General features: G+C 38.8%; 1 protein-coding gene across 7 annotated transcripts in view; it reads left to right on the forward strand.

The window, feature by feature from the left end:
• The window catches only part of mapk10 (mitogen-activated protein kinase 10), a 42018-nt gene extending 25116 nt beyond the window's left edge, over window positions 1-16902 (forward strand). For 3 of the 7 annotated variants that reach the window (XM_061061070.1, XM_061061071.1, XM_061061068.1), the window contains exons 9-14: window positions 2568-2750; window positions 4988-5112; window positions 5900-5926; window positions 6863-6926; window positions 7939-8016; window positions 11704-16902. In XM_061061070.1, the coding sequence (XP_060917053.1) occupies window positions 2568-2750; window positions 4988-5112; window positions 5900-5926; window positions 6863-6926; window positions 7939-8016; window positions 11704-11846 (620 nt within the window). In that variant the 3' untranslated portion in view covers window positions 11847-16902. Of the gene's footprint in view, window positions 1-2567; window positions 2751-4987; window positions 5113-5899; window positions 5927-6862; window positions 6927-7938; window positions 8047-11698 lie in introns of all 7 variants that reach the window. The other 4 variants (XM_061061072.1, XM_061061073.1, XM_061061074.1 and 1 more) reach the window with 4 other exon arrangements.
• Window positions 16903-17136: the final 234 nt, after the last annotated feature.

Here is a 17136-nt window from a genome sequence, read left to right on the forward strand (position 1 = left end):
ACTTTTTGACCTTGAGTATTACCTTCCTGAGACTCTGTCGAATGATGGGTCTGTTTACACGGGTCACTGCACAGTCAGGCTCGGGGTGACTGGCTGTTTGGTAGCCGGTTAGTACAGCGGGTTGTTAAATGAGAGAGAGAGTAAAGAGATGGCAAGGGAACTCAAGCTGAGTGGATACTTTTAGGCTTCAATGTGGATAGCTCACTACAGGAACATTTAGCACACTTTGTTTCTTGTGATGAACTTATAATGAAACAAAATACCTGGTACGAGAGTGACCTAGATCTAGTTCACCCAAAAGTGGGCGTGGCTCAGTCAACATCGCTTGCTTTATGAGATCAGTTACTGTTACAGTGAAATTAATAAATCAGTCTGTATTGTAAACAGAAATGCAACAAAAAGCAAAACACAAGCCCCAATCTATTTATCTTAATGCAATCATAATGCCTGTCTACAAGCTAACAGTCAAGCTAACAGTCAAGCTAACAGTCCTTAGGGGGATCTAACATCTGGGGACCCATAAAGTATTAAACTTAATGTAATATTTGGTGGTATGACTTTATATTCAGCCTTTTGCGCAGATATTTTTAACTAGCTAACATTAGCATTTTAAGATTAGCAAGAAGTTGTTGATGTTGATGCTAATATGAAATGCTTATTAGCCTTTGTGCTGTTAAATTAGCATTTTTTTTTATGTTTCATTGAACTAAAAGTGCTGCTAATATTTTAATCCTTAAAAACTATTTACAGTTGGTTTTGCACAATTTTTTGTAATACCCCAGCAGGCTGTACTTTGCAGTCAATAAAATGCTTAGACTAATAAAGCCAAGAGGCAGAGAAACAGACTGTTTTCTAAACGGTTCAAATATATATTTAGAGAATGAACCATAGGCTCACATGGCTAACCTTTTAGATTGGCAGTTTTCCAATTCAACCAAATAAATGTAACATCCACTGAGATTAAGATGGGTCAACAAAAGTACTTCTAGGTTTTACTGAATAAAAACATGGGCTTTTAACACACATTAAGAATGTGATAAATGAAAATGCATTAACATACGCCGATGTGCAACTCATTTAGAAGGTAGAAGTGTTTTAATAAGAGTTGGTAATGTGTGTTTGTGTGTGACCCCAGTGGACATGTGGTCAGTGGGCTGCATCTTTGGAGAGGTAATAAGAGGGACAGTGCTGTTCCCTGGGACTGACCGTATCCTTCTGCCTCCTGCTTCCTCACATGTGAACCTGAATTTCATAGAGACCATGCAGCATTTTCACGAGATAGGTTTCCTTCAGGTGCGCGAGGCCCCCTTTTTCCGAGACTCCAAACACATTGGAGCGTCACGCAGTTTGGCACTGACACACTGGAAAAAGCACCTCGAGCTGTCTGAGTGAATCCGAAAACTTGCCAAGGAGCCATGGATAAGAAACTTACTGGATAAAAAAAAAAAAAATGCCTCACAGAGCACAGGGTGGATCATGGCCAATGTGCTACAGAGACAAAAAAAAAAGAGGTTGAAGTCTGAAGCGTTCCAGTAAGCTGAAGTACCGGGGATCTCTGGTGGTCCTGGCAGCCGACGGCCTCATCTGGCAGCCTGTGTGAGAAAAAGGGGAAGGGAGGGTCACTGGGAATGTGTGGAGGGGTAAGAGAGGAGATATTTGTCTGGAAACAGAGGCTGATACACCTCACAACCATATACGCAAACACAAACACATCCACTTGTACATGAAAGATTCATCTTATTAATTAAAAACTAGTGGGTATTCAATGCATTTTAAAGCTACTATGAGAAGTTTCAGATGGTTATGAAACAGTCTAAAATTAAAACTGATGACTCTACATGACCTACAAAAGCAAACAAGACAATAATCCTCAAGATTGATTATTTCTATGCATTATTTTTTAATGCTTGAAACTGCTGCTAGGAGGTAGGTGTCAGACAAAGTGTTCATTTGCACACGGTCAAAACGCAACTTGAAAGCAGGATGAACACTACTGACACATGTTCAGGACAACATCAGCAAGAGATGACACATACTGTTTTGTCCCCATTGGTCGCCAAAATAAAAAAACTTTAAAAAAAAAAACCCACAGATCTTTAAACTGATTTCAAGGCATAAAATAAATGTGTGAATTGGAACAAGTAATCGAATAATTCCCAGGAAGCCCACAAAATTATAGACTGGAGGTATATTGTGAGGAAAATGAAAGAAAAAGAAAAGTGAATTGTGTTATAATGAATGGACAGGATTTTGGTCACAAATTATTGATGTAAAGCTTATTTGGGGCCCATAATAAAAACAGCTTTTTGGCAGCCCAATATAGTTCAGAAATCACATTAAAGCAATGAGACTTTGGGATCACACCTTAGAAATGATACTCCGTCCACTACACCATGCTGTGTTTTTGTTTTGTTTTCATTTGGTCAACATGAGTCCAACGCGATTATGAGTGAACCTCAACCGTTTTTACAACTTGTCCTAATTCCGCCTGAGTCTGGTATAGTAGGTAAACAGGATGTTGCCTCTTCCAAATGTTTTTCCCCTTAATCCTGACCACCCCACATCAGACATCGACCAGTGGAACAAGGTGATCGAGCAGCTGGGAACACCTTCACCAGACTTCATGAAGAAGCTGCAGCCCACAGTGAGGAACTATGTAGAGAACCGGCCAAAGTACGCGGGCCTCACTTTCCCCAAGCTGTTCCCTGACTGCCTTTTCCCTGCTGACTCCGAGCACAACAAACTCAAAGGTGAGAACTGGACCTGCACTTGAGCTGTGTTAAACAGACTGCAGTGTATAGTCGTCTGTGTCCTCCATTGTATTGATTGATTATTCACATTTAAAGCCTTATCACGTCCTGTGGCATGTTCCTGTACTCTGGAGTATTTCCTGCCTGATCTCACAAAAAAAAAAGTCAAAACCATCACCATGATACCTCTCACTGGATAGAATCTTTTTGATTTAAAGACACAACGTAAGGTGTTTCTGAATAGTTTGTCCCTCATCTTGGACTTAATTACATTTACAACCAAGAGAATTTCATGAAAGATTATGTTATGGCAGGGTTTGTGAAAAAACTGCATACACCGCCACACACGGCTAAGCATGCCTTAAGTGTTCTTAGAAATCCTAACGGCTTCTTTAAACCATCACACAAATATGATGTCTGTCCGTTTGACGTTTCAATAAATTATATAGCCAGTCGTGAAGCAGCTTTAATTACCTCTGCATCATTTACACTCTGCCCGGACAAAAAGTCATACCTGGATGATATATTAGTCGACCGATATTGTTGGACAGGTATCGGTCCACCATCACTCTATGAGCGCGGTGATGAGAGAAAGTTTTCAGTCTTGAGAATATTCAGGCACTTCTGACTTTGGTGATCCACTGACTAGTCTTGGTGCAACACTTTATTCAAAACCAATTTAACTCCCTTTAATATAAATGTACTTTAAGACCTTATTTAGCATATTAATGTTACAGTTTAGCTGTAAGAACAGCTTCAAACAGCACCCAGGATGTCTGCAGACTCTAAAGTTTAAGTCCTTTATACAAAACTTCTGGTCAACCTTTACCTCAGAAAACTTCTACTTTTTCCGTTTGCCTTCAGGGCTTACACATTACACCGAAACGTGTTCCCTAAAATGAACTCTTTGAACAGTGTCCCTCAAGCCTCGGTGAATTAAATGTATTCACATGCGGGGCGTTAACTAAGACATCATATGTTGCTGCCATCTCAACTGAGAATCACAATCTCTCATCCTAGTGGTATAAAAAGAGGAAAATCCCTCCGATGAGATATAAGAAAATATGCTTTTTTTTTTTTTTTTTTTCATGTTGCCTCACCCTTACATCAAAGCGCCTGTCTGGTACATTTCTCATGAATCACTGCTGTATGCTGTCTGCTCCCTGCTGGAGTGATGGTGTTAAAGGAAAAGCACCTACAGAGAGTGGGAGGGAGTGAGAGCGGGTTGAAAGTGCTGCTGTTGTGAATGTTTTGTGCCGTTACAGGCAGGAACTGAGGGAGACATCCTTTGGGGCTTTGGTACTTTTGAATTGTTGGAGAAGAGGCCTACTATAGGAGAGAGTGAAAAAAAACCAGACACATAAAGGGTAAAGGAAGGTTAGAGGAGAGCGATAGAGGAGTCATTTTTCAGATTTACCATCCTTTTGTTATTGACGTGTGGATGCTGAGGCAGAAAGCCGAGTGTGCGCCGCGGCTCATCTGTCTCTCTCTCTCTCTCTCCGCTCTCAGTTCACTTCCTTGAGTCCTGTGCTGCTGTAGTGCTATTTATATCAGGGTCAGTGTGTGTAGGAGAGCATGGGCGTGTGGTTTAAGGGTTCTCAATTTCACATCAGTCAGGCAGGCCCTTTGGTTAAGCGAGTCCGGCCCTTTAAGAGATGCTGAAATACAGCACATTCTCCACATACGGATGTCTTTATTTAGAGAAGGTACCAGGGGGAGCAGGTAATTTCACAGATTCCATAAATGATTTAAAACCAGGATGACTGAATCATCCTGTTACAAATAGCAGCAAGACCTAAATTTTGCATGAATCAGAGATAAACAGTATTTGGGACAAGCCTGAGTCTTGAATTTTAATTAGATAAAAAAAAAAGAAGAGAGAGAGAGATCTGGGTGGTTGATAGGGAATAGCAGAATTATCTGCAGTACATTTTCCTCCACGTTCACCGCATACCTCATGATAACAAAAAGTCAAAATAGAGCTTTTTTGCAGAATCTTTCCCTTTGTGAAAGTATTGTGTTTATTTGCTGAAAATGTTTTTTTTTCTGTTTTCCCTTTTGGAGCATCTGCTGTTGTGTATTATTCTCTTTAATCCATTTCTTGCCTCTGTCCTAATTGTGTTTTTTTTTTTTTTTAATATTCCCTCTGGCTCACAAAGTGACACAACGAGAAGAAAACCATTTTCATGCCTCTTGATCTCAACCAGTTGTTTGTCTGTTTTTCTCAAAACCCACAGCGAGTCAGGCCAGAGACCTGCTGTCTAAGATGCTGATCATCGACCCGTCTAAACGGATATCGGTGGACGAGGCCTTGCAGCACCCCTACATCAACGTGTGGTACGACCCAGCTGAGGTGGAGGCGGTGAGTAGGCCTCTGGCAGAGCTGTGTTATTGATTATTGTCCTCAGCCTAATCCTCCTTTTCCTTGTTTTTGAATGTTAATTAGTATCACAAAAGATAACAATGTTGATGACTCCTCTCATTTTCTTTAAATCCGTTTTTAGTCTAGTTCGTTTCAAATCAGTGAAAATGGCTGCATCAGTGCATTTTTTTAATTTGATTTTTAAATTTTCTGTTCACATCTCATTTTCATTTACTCTCACATGTGGTTTTATAAAAAAAATATATCTGAGTGGTATTCAAGATTAGTGAAAATTAACTCTCGCTGCTACTGATAACGGAGTGACTTAGTGCATTGTTCTGAGTCGTAATGTAAGAGTGGTGGTGGTGGTGTTTCTGGTCCATTTGGTGAAGTCTAATTTCTTCATCAGTGCCTCATTAGTATGAGGTGACAGTGAGATTGGGAAAACGCCATCTGCAGCTCCATTAACTTAGCACAGATACCACTTCTTCTACTTGCAGCAATACACTAATGAATGCATGACCAGCTGACCAATTTCAGCGCTATCTTTGGCTAGTCTATATTAGCTTTCAAAAAGAATAATTTACAAAATGCCACACCTCCATTGTAGTTCTTAATCATTCTCTGAGGATTTCACTGTGCACTTGTCTTAGCTGTGTAGCTCTTTGATGGTTTTCTGTTATTGTTGTTAGACTTGATGTGGATTGTATGACATGGCTGTGAATGGCATTTTCAACACATTTTCTGCTGTTTTCCCTTTCTCTAATGTCATCTCATGCTGATGAAGGCCAGAGATCTCATCCAAATATCCATGGTAAATAACAACCGCTCTACATCCAATGAAAATGAAATATTCAATGGGACTGAAGAGGTTTGATTTGAGACACTTTGACACATTTGGTTCAGCACTGTCGCTCATTCAGCATGATTAAAAAGAATCATAATTGAATTTGCATATTGCACTGGACTAAAGTGTTGCATTGGGATTGTGGGTTTTATTGCAGTGTGAAGCTGAGGCATTTTTAAAAAAATTTTTTAGGATGTTTAGAAGCCGAGAAGTGATGAAAAGACATTTAATTGATTTGTGTTTGAAGGGATTCCTCACTTCTGTCTCGCTGTAGCGTGGCTGAATGCTAAAGATAAAATGTCCCACCACGGTCGTGTCAGAGAGGTTTTACGGTGGTCCTGTGTGGTTATGGTGTCATATTGTGCAGCAGGATCACTAAGAGAAGGGCTGAGTGGACGACAGACAGCAGATTTGTGACAACTGCAATGTAGCTAGAAAAGAACACCAGACCGTATCTCTCTGTCCGTCAGTTGTTTTATGCTCATTTTCATGTGCTTCACACAAAAAAAAATGTATTGCAAACTTTTTTAATGTAAGACTTCATCTGATGTGATTAAGGAGAATTAACTCCTCATTGTTTGTTTTCTGTCATAGCCTTATTTTCTCTCCATTATCCACATGAGCCGACCTAGCATGTCTTTATTTATCTGTTAGATGTTTGTCTCATGTTTGGATATTTTGTCAACCTCATATTTTAATCTATTCGTCGACATGTCACACTACCAATCTCAATGCATAATAACATAAAGGGGTAAAAACTTGATTGTACAGTAAGTCATTTCTAGCACCTTGCAGTGATACGTCCAGTGATATGAATTCATGTTTTTCAAATCTCAAATCCTAAATAGGATTTCTGACTGCTTTGTAAGATTAACTTAAATGTTTGTGCTTCATCCCCTTTAGCCTCCACCTCAGATCTACGACAAGCAGCTGGATGAAAGAGAACACTCCATTGATGAATGGAAAGGTGAGGATTATTTTTTGAGTAATTTGTGAGTGCAGAAAAGTTGCCATTCAAAGAAGACTGGCTTCTCTAACGGTTTTTTTTTTTTAACCATGAATCAAACAAAAACAAACATTTAGCATCAGCTATTATTGAGTATTCTTTAATAGTTAGATGCCATCAAAGTACCGCTTTAAACAAAAGTCATTATATTCGGGGAACAATATTTGATCATTTCAGTTTTCATTGTCGAGTATAAAGACGGTATGATGTGATATGAGGAATGCGGCGTGGTGTCCACCCTGTTTACAGACATCAGCCCATCGGCAAATAATGCGGCATACACCGATGTCAGTAGCCGATGTGTATCTGTTTGTGTTGTATCAATTTAAAGCTGACAAGCTAGTGTACCTTACCTCTGATTCAAAGTAAAGGTTTTTCATCGGGCAGAAGAAGTGACCTATAGGTCAATCTCTGATTTGTTTTTATGGTCAGGCATGAAATAAAATGTCAGCAGAGTCGGAGTCTGTTAAAAAAGACCAGTGACATGCAGTTTGCAGGACTTGTTCCAGTGACATTTCAAGACTTGGGAATATTGACATTATAAACAATTTAAATTCATGAAATAATAATAATATTACATTTTATTTCTAAGCGCTTTTAAAAACTCAAAGACACTTTACAATAGTTAAAACATAAAGAACAGCACAGTAAGGACAGACTAACGGACATCGCAGCATTACACACAAATCATAAAGACAACAACAATAAAGGTAAACTACAGAAAACAGAAAATACATCACAATCATACATTAAAAGCTTGTTTAAAGAGGTGAGTTTTGATAAGTGATTTGAAAGTAGGAGGAAATCTCATAGCATTATGAAAAACAGACATGAAGAAATAAGATGAAGTATGAAAAAAAAAACATGGGCATTGGAATCAGCTACATACATTTTTTTTGTATTTTAATCATCAGGTTAATGTACAATTTTTACCAATATGTTTGGTTTTAAATATGTTTTCTCTATTTGGCAGAATTAATCTACAAAGAGGTGATGAACTTTGAGGAGAGAACGAAGAATGGCGTAGTGAAGGGACAGCCTTCACCTTCAGGTACTCTCAGTGCATAACCCTAATCGCTCTGTAAGTGAATTTACTACAACCTTACTGGAGTCACTTGTAAATTAAATAACCCATCGTGTTGTCGACCATGTGTCTCTGTCTTTTGCATCCTCTGTTTTTGAACATGTAGTGTTGTTCTCTTGTGCACAGTGTATTTGTTAAATGGTTTCGTCAACAAGAATTGCTAAGATAGTTTTTTTATTGGACATAATTAATTAACGTGTAATGTTTGTTTGTTGTTTAAATAGAAATGTATGTATTCATGTACAACATGTCCCTGATTTAAGTTTGGGGTTCTCTGGGGTTTGTCACAGGACATTTCAGTCCACAGCTGCAGCTGACATTTGATGTTTTTTTTGTTCTCTGCACCAAAAAAAAACAAAAAAACATCAGGTGCAGTTCCCATACTTTGCCACAGAGAGGCAGTGTGGAGTCATGTATGCACATTGACTAGATCATCTAGACTCAGTTCATGTTTGTAAAAAAATATTTATATTCAATATAAAAAAATATACAGAAATATACAAGAACAAAACGTCAAGACCATTTTGATGAATACTCAAAGTTATTGAAGTTGAATCCTTCATAGAGAGTAACATCTGTTAGCCAGAAGAGGGACTGCCACATGTGAAAATGCAGTAAATTGGTGTGTATCAAAAATGAATCTAAGTATACACATTACCCCTCAAAATACTCTCCCTAAGGATTAAAACATTTTAGAATTTAGAAACCTTTTACTTGCAAAAAGCTTAATGAACGTTATCTCTCTTATCCCAGCAGAGCCAAAAATAACACACTCAGCAGTTCATTGTAAAAGCAGTTAGTTTGAACTTAAATGCAGTATGTAATCTTCTGTAAGCATCTTCAAGCTCAAAGATAACATGGTAGAGATGTGTCTGAAATATTGAAATCAGTAAGGCGCTAATAGGATGAATTCATCCCATAACGCAACAGCTGTTCTTTATCTCATCTTCTTTACCCACTCCGCCTCTCAGAAATGCATCACCGCTATCGTTCCGTTTTTTTTTTTTTTTTTTGCCATCCACTTGTAATTAAGCAGATGGGCTGGCTGTCTGATGCTGAGTTCAGCAGACTCAGGGCATTGCAGGCACTGCAGACAGCAGAGTCTTTACTGCAGCAGAGGAACAGACGAGCTGAGAGCACACATGAAAGTCAGAAAGCAGACCGGCCCTGCAGCTCCTGCATGTGTGTGTGTTGGAGATTTCAACATCTTTTATTCCATAATTATTACCCATCAAGCAATTACAAGACCGGCACTACAGACTTTGTTTATTTACACACGGTAGATTTTCAATACAGTTTAATATGAACATGACCATAAAACTTAAAGTAATAGCCGGGGCTTTTATTCACTTCAGTCTATGAAATGATCCTGCCTTTATTTAGGACAGGCATCAATATTAGACAGGCCTTTCATTATTTTCAGCAGAACAGCACTCGTGCAAAGCAAAGATGGGAAAGACTATAAAATTGTAAACTAACACCAGAACAAATATTTGAATTTGAACAAAATTAGGATAAAAATAACATATTTGATCTTACTTTAATAAAGCTGCATGCGCACCTGCTTCATTGCCCGTACACCTATGAGCATTGTTTTGTCTATCTTGGACGGATGTCGTAGTTCATCTTTGTTTTTTCTGTCGTGCAGCTTTTTATCGTTTATTTTGATCCACACACTATTTGAACGTGAGACTCACAGGAGCCTTTATAGGTCAAAACTTGCAGCGACACCAGGCTAGTAAAAGGGACTGGGCTTTAATTTGGGATGGGCTTTTATCTGAAGTTTTACGGTAACTCCCATTACATGACTACGCTCGACTCATCATGAGAATATCTGAAATATATAAAAAAAAGTGAAAACATATATCAGGGCATATAGCAGTGGTTTATTAGGACTGCTAGATTATTTCAGAGCAAGAGTTCAAATATCTCGTCACAAATTCTGTCAGAGTTTCTCCCAAGATTAGTCGTCATTAGTTTAGAGTCGTTAATCCGTTATGGTATTCGTTCTTGCTAGCAGTATTTTTTTTTTCTACTCAAGTCATTAAACTTTTCCTGCACACACACCGTGACTTTTAGCATTTGGTTCTGATGTGTTTACAGTAAGTAAACCTTCTGCTGGAATTAATGCCAGCTATAAATCCTGCTTTGTTCTCTGTTTTGTTTTGGGTCAGCTAAAGTGCCCGGCAGTCTCCATTAAGCAATTACCTCCAACAGGGAGCAGACACAACCCTCAGGTTTACAGTTAATCTGCACTGTACGATGTCATCTATGGACATCAATTAACTACTGGCCTGCCTGGAAACAAATCTAACGACAGTTGTTCCAGCGTTTTTCTCACATTGATAATAGCCTTTAATTCTTGTCTTTATCCTTTTTAATCACTGTTTTCTTTCAGATAACAGCATACTGAAAAGACTGTTTTTGTTGATTTGCTAATAAAACTATGAAGGACAGATTCTCAGTGAGGATTTGGTAAAAGTCAAAACCCACAGAAGTTTAGAAGTGTGGTTCTTGATACCTTCTGACTTTTTTTGGTGACAGAAATAAACCTTAAGTCCAAAGCTAGTCCCATGAAAACATTAAAGAGACTTATCAGCTGCCAAAAGTACAATATTACTCAAAAAATAAAAGTTTAATTTAAAAAAATAAAGTTAATTCAAGCACGGAAATCAAATACTTCTGCTGTGTTTAATGAAGTCTTCGTCTTATTATGAATGACAAAAACAATAAAAAAAACAGCTAATTAGACTCAATAAGTAATTTTAACCTTACTCATTTGAGGAAATTTCCATTTTTGTTGATTTTGGTGCCCCCTGTGGACAGAATAGGAAATCCATCTCTTTGCTGATTTGATCCTTAAATGTGTGATTATTGTTTTCTGATGAAAAAACAAATCCTTTTTTTAAACAGTCAAATGTTGTCACATAGTGTGAATATGTTCAGTGTGAAATGTAAACGAAGACTCATCTTGTCTGACACCTACCCTGCAGCAGCGGTTACAGGCATTAAAATAACTACATAGACATAATCTATCTCGTTGCTGATGGTCTTGTTTGCCTTTAAAGGTCATAAACAGGTATTAAATTCAGTCTGTTTCATAAAGATCCTAAAAGTCCTCACAGGAGCTTTAAAAAAATCACAAAAGTTGCCTTCAAAACAAGATCATGGGGACTAAGTCAGTTTTGTTTTTAAAAAAAGAGGACGAATGACTGAGCAAAAAATAGCATTAACATAGTCGACTGAAAAATGCTTTTGACAAGGCCCAGCCACATTAAAGCCCTCAAAACAAAATAAATTGCACCGTAAAATATCAAATCCTAATCATGTCTGGGTTTATATTGATGTGCATAGCTATTAGGGAAATTATAAGGATGTGCTGAAAAGCTGCAGACTCTGATAATATTTCCTGTGAAACCCATCGGACCCGAAGCTTACTTACACCTTCCTCACTACAAACACACTGTGGTCGTGTTGTCCTTTCACAGCTTTTGTCGATGTTGTTGTTGTCTCAGTGTCACAGAACATATCCAGCGACGACATTTCTCTCACTGTGTGCACAATGCCTTCTCTGCTTGTGAATTTATACTGCTGCTTTCCTCTGGTCTCTTTTTACGTTGTAACCCCCTGCTGCTGTTGATTCCCTTAGCACAGGTGCAGCCGTGAACAGCAGCGAGAGCCTCCCTCCCTCCTCCTCCATCAACGACATCTCCTCCATGTCCACCGACCAGACCCTGGCCTCAGACACTGACAGCAGCCTGGAGACCTCTGCAGGACCCCTGGGGTGTTGCAGGTGACTAGCCGCCTGCCTGCGCAACCCCATGTTCTTCCGGAGGTGAAGAACTCGAACGAAATGACCCACTGAAAATATACACACACAAAAAAAAAAAGAGTAAAGATCAAATTACTATATATTAAGAACAAAAACATGAGGTATGGAAACTGAATCTGAAATGATGAAATCTAAAAAGCCTGTGCATTGTCATTCAAAAACAGCATTTAAACTGAAGATAATAAGCTGAGATATATGTTAATGATCCTCTAGTTGCTTTGCTTATATTACCCCACATATCTTGTATATGGCATCCAAACAAAAAACGACCAAATGCTTAGACTTGCATCTCCTGTAAAGTGCATATTGGCTGGCTGCTGGTCTCCCAATTCCTTACGAAAGCATTTATGCTTCGATCACCGTGGCAAGGTGGCCATTTTGCTCATCACAACTGTACAATAAAATCTCCATTCCCCTTTTCCCTTTTCTTATGTAACAACACTGCTGTATTTTAACCTCAAGGCTTGATCTTAAGACACCCTCATCCTCATCCAACACAAACCCCCATGTAAGGTTGCCTGACATGTGTGTTTTTATGTGGTTATTCTGCAGGGATATGTAGTCGCTCTCACCCTGAGCGGCGCTGCCTGCACTACTTGTAAATAATGTAATTCTGTACAGCTGATGGGCACACAGAGTGGGACTGATGGCCAGTACACTGGGAGTTTTTTTTCTGACTAGCGCACCTTGCCACATCACCGCTTTCCACCTCAGTTGCCCCTGCCTATTGCTGTAGTCCTGCATGATTAGATTTAAATCAATGCTAATCTCACTGTATGCTAAAATGAGTCTGTGTAGAGACTTTTGTTTATATAAGATGTGAACTAACTCAAATCCAGACATCAGGGGGAGGAGGGGGGGTCTGGTCACAGGATAGAATGTGTGAGTGTTTGTGTGTGTGTTAACCACTGGCAAGCCATCGAGAGATGAGTAAATGTCAGGGCAGAGTTTGGGACTTAAAGGGTCAGTACACTCAGTAGAGTGATTTATTTGATTGTGCTCAGACTTCTTAAGAGGAGTTTTAAAAGTCTGATTTGTCAGTGATTTCCCTTTTATTCCCCCTGGTAGTGTTTGATTGGTTTCTGCACCAGCACACAGGCTGGTCCACAGCCCTGCATGTTATTCACCAAATTCACACAGCGGCCATTTTGTTTTGATGTGACGCTCACGGTCGGGGGGGGGGGGGGGGGGCTTTAATGCTGTAATAATGTAACGCTGCGATCCAGGTTACAAGTCAAATGACTGCTTAAAATCTAACAAATGATTTTTTTTCCACCACTTTTCCATTGATGAAGAATAAAATAGGCAGGGGAAAGTTTAAATCAGGTTATATCTGGACACATTTCAAGCTAAAACCAACCTAGCATCTGATACCAGATCACATTAGCATACAACCAATCTCCTAGCTAAAATAACTGTAGGATAGGAAGTTAGACTTCTAATAATGTCACTGTCACACTGTCAAACAATAATGTTCACCTGGGCTAATGCTAAATACGTCTGTGCTACAGTAGCTAATAGGTCAAAATTGAGATTAGGCAATCTACCGTTAGCTACAATGTTATTACTATGTTCGCTAGGAAGTGGCTAAATACTATACGTAGCTGTAATATACCAGAGCTTATCATTTATCATATATTTTGTTGTTATAACTTGAAATTTGGTCCGTTTCAAAACAATGATACAATCTAGGCTAATCTTAGCCTGGCATTTTTGCCTTAATCAATATTTTAAACCGTCTAAATATAATATCATTAAGAGATTAGCAGCTACCCTACAGCTGAGCTTAGCTGATAACAAAGTTAGCTACAGGGTACATCGTAGGTTTTTATAGTGTTTTGTTTCAGCTTGAAATGTGGAATCATTTCCAGGGACGATTATGAAATCTACCGTTAGCGAGGAGTTGATGCCATTCTACGTATGCGGTCTTATTGACCGACCGAGCAAGTGGTTGAATGCTAAAGTTATCGCTCCCTAATGGGTTATCAAAAATGTTTTTCTAGTTATATATACTTTACATATATGGCTCATAAACCTATAATTATCCACGTCCTTTCAAGTTGCCGTCAGATATCTGCGTTTACCTGACATGCTACCTGGAACAAAGCAGTAAGGGGTTATCAACGTTTTAGCCTCCCGCTCTGAGAGTGACATCAGAGAAAGGTCGCCGTGTAAACGCGGTGAACTGTGTAACACGAACCCCTCGTCGGCACAGGAGGCTGCTCTGTTTCACGGTGGGTTCACCATTAAGAGAACATTATTATTTATTTGACTGATTATTGACGGAGTATCAAAACACACAGTTTGTAGTTTACAGGCGGGCGCGATGAGTGTTAACCTCGTAGCAATGTGACATTTTGTTCCAACATGAATAATATTATTTCACGACACACAACAGAAACAAGCAGTTTGAACTAGAAACAGTCTTTCTCACATTATTTCGTAGCTAGAAGATATTTATTGACTTATTTATTTTGATAGGTGGAACTGAAAAATGGCAAGTGCCTTTTGGAACGAAGCATTGTTGGTGCAGAAATTATATTTTTTCCTCTGCTTCTTCTTTTTCTGCCTTAAAATGATCTGAATCCCCAATCCAACATTTTTTGGTTGAACAATAATGAAACCACAGTTTGGCCTGATGTTGGTGCTTTAACTTTGGGTTTTAGCTTGGAATAGTGAAAGAATCGAATTGCTTTGCTGAGATTGAATGACTTACTTATGCTTGTGCTGGTTTAACATGACATTACATGGAAGGTTTTCTACCATTTGCATATTTAGGCTGAATTTAATTTCACTATTTCTTAGATTTAATCTTCATTTAATAGTGTTGCCAGATGTTCTCAAGCCGGGACACTTGCACACGGTCAGACTCTCACATGTATTGTTTGCATTGAACTTTACAAAGGCCCAGCTGCAGTGATGCACTCTTTCTCTTTAGATGTAGAGAAGGAGATGTACAGAATGTGTGGCTGAAATCAGAGATGTTTCTCACGTCTCATGTCCAAATTTTAAACATTTTTCACTTCGTGCAACATTTTTACGATACAGTTACATAGTTTAGGGTTTTACTACATTTTTATTTTCATGCTTACGACAAAACTGTGCCACTAGAAACCTCAACTGCACCCTGAGTTGTTGATCTCAACAACATTCTCCTTTTGTTAAACGGGAATGAGAAAAAGATTTCAAGTTATCTTGATTTTTACTGCTTCATGAATATAAATACAGCATCGCCATCTTTCATACTCATGCACTTTGCATGGCCCCCGCTTAAGATGTTAAGTTATGACTTGTTAAAACGCGAGGAGATGTTTGGAGAGCACTGTTTAAATGCACATTTCAACTATTTGTTTGTTAGCATGTCATTTGATCATCCAACTATTTCTCTGTGATCTCTGGTTTAGCTCCCCCATTAAACCGGCTAAATGTTCCGCATCACTGTACATACGAGGTCTCACAATCCCTCCCCTCAGTTTTCTCGCAGAACTGCAGATAGCTACTTTGTTAACACTCTTACTTAGCCTGCGGCCTGTGTACAGTTAACCACACACAGACTCACAGTACCTTCACCGAGCTACAAGGGTACCTGACGGCAGCGTCTCCAGGATAAGCTACGGCTAGCTTGGCTTTCTGTTCAGGGTCTGGCCAGGGCAATCTTCACAAAAAAAAAAAAAAAAACAGGGTGCAACTTTGAAAAATGACTTTTATGTTTCGAAGATGTACAGAAGATTTTATCACAAATACTACTGTTGCTGATAATCTACAGGGCATTTTTAACGATCCATACTACTTCATTTTAACTTTTACACGTTTTTTCGCACAGAGCAACCACTGAATCATATTCCTTTTCGTTTTTTTTTTTTTTTTTTTTTTCTCTGAATGTGAATTGTAGATCTTTTTTATAAGACGTCCCTCCACACAATTCTGTTGTTATAACAAGGTGCTTATGGTCCCGTTTGATGCGCCTAAAGCAGATCCGGTTCTAACGCAGATGAACAGCTGGGTTGTCCGCACTGAATGTAGAAAATGAATTGTTTCACTCACGTCATTGCTGCTCTGCTTGGTCATCAGTTTGTGTGTGTGTGTGTGTGTGTGTGTGTGTGATTTCAAATGAACCAGCAATGAACGGCGACGGGTTTGTGAAGGTTGATGACGTTTTAAATAAAATCATGTTGGATTGATTTCAAGAATGTTGATGGAGCGTTGGTAAAGTCATGTGTTTGGGTGTATTTCATGTGTGTATTCATGTTCAGTCACATAGAATTAGAAATGTGTCAACTACCGATCCTGCATCTAGTTTTTTTTTTTTTTTCACAATTAAAAGGACTTCAAAAGTTCTCGCTTGAATCCAGGATTAGCCAGTTTGTTAGCCATTTATCTAGGAATGGCCGACTTGTCATTCAGCCATGTTTTTTTCCCTGCTAATTTTAAACTACATGTCAGAAGTTAGGATACATCTTGTACTCAGCTGTGCCAACAGAAAATCTTTGGACCCAGTACTTGTGATCCCCAGCTTTTTTTTTTTTTTTACTTTTCTCCCCCCCCCTCACTCTTTTTCCGTTGTCTCATATTGTAAATAACAACAATCCAACAATGCAATAAACACTTTATTGCACTCAGACAGGGAGGCAAGCTACTGCAAAGGTCAGGTGATGCTCAAAATGTTTGGAGTCTTCAATGTGGACTACTAAGATGAAACCCTGTAAAGCTCATCTGAATCAGGTGATGTTGTTCTTTTACGATTCCTTCTCTCTTGTTTTCTTTTACTCTGTGCTGTTTTAATGAATCATTCTTTTGACATTGTCAGGTTGAATAATAAAGAAAAAAAAAAAAAGGAAATTGTATCTGTTTCACGCTGATCTCAAAGCTTCAGGCTCAAGCGTTTCAAATAAAGTCAAAACAAATGCAAAAGAAAAAAATTACTGAAAGCTGTTACTGTAAACACAACATTTTAAAGGAACTGTGTATGTAAAAATAGTATATGTATGTGATTGAAAATAAACAAAACCTTTGATCTTGGACTCTGCTGTGTGTTTATTTCTTCTTTTACCTGCAGTGAAGTGCAATTCAATATGTCTCATTTCTCAGTAGGAGCCGTCCGTCCAAAGCGTCACAGTGACACTGAGTCCCGCCTACACCGACTCCAAATCAGGTTTCAGGCTCTTCTCAGGTCTGCTGGACTCTCTGTCTCAAAGCTGGCAACCATCACAAAGTGTCAGACAGACAGAGGGAAGAAATGTGGAGCAGAGAGAAAG

This window comes from Labrus mixtus, chromosome 17 (assembly GCF_963584025.1).
Source record: "Labrus mixtus chromosome 17, fLabMix1.1, whole genome shotgun sequence".
Lineage (NCBI taxonomy): Eukaryota > Metazoa > Chordata > Actinopteri > Labriformes > Labridae > Labrus > Labrus mixtus.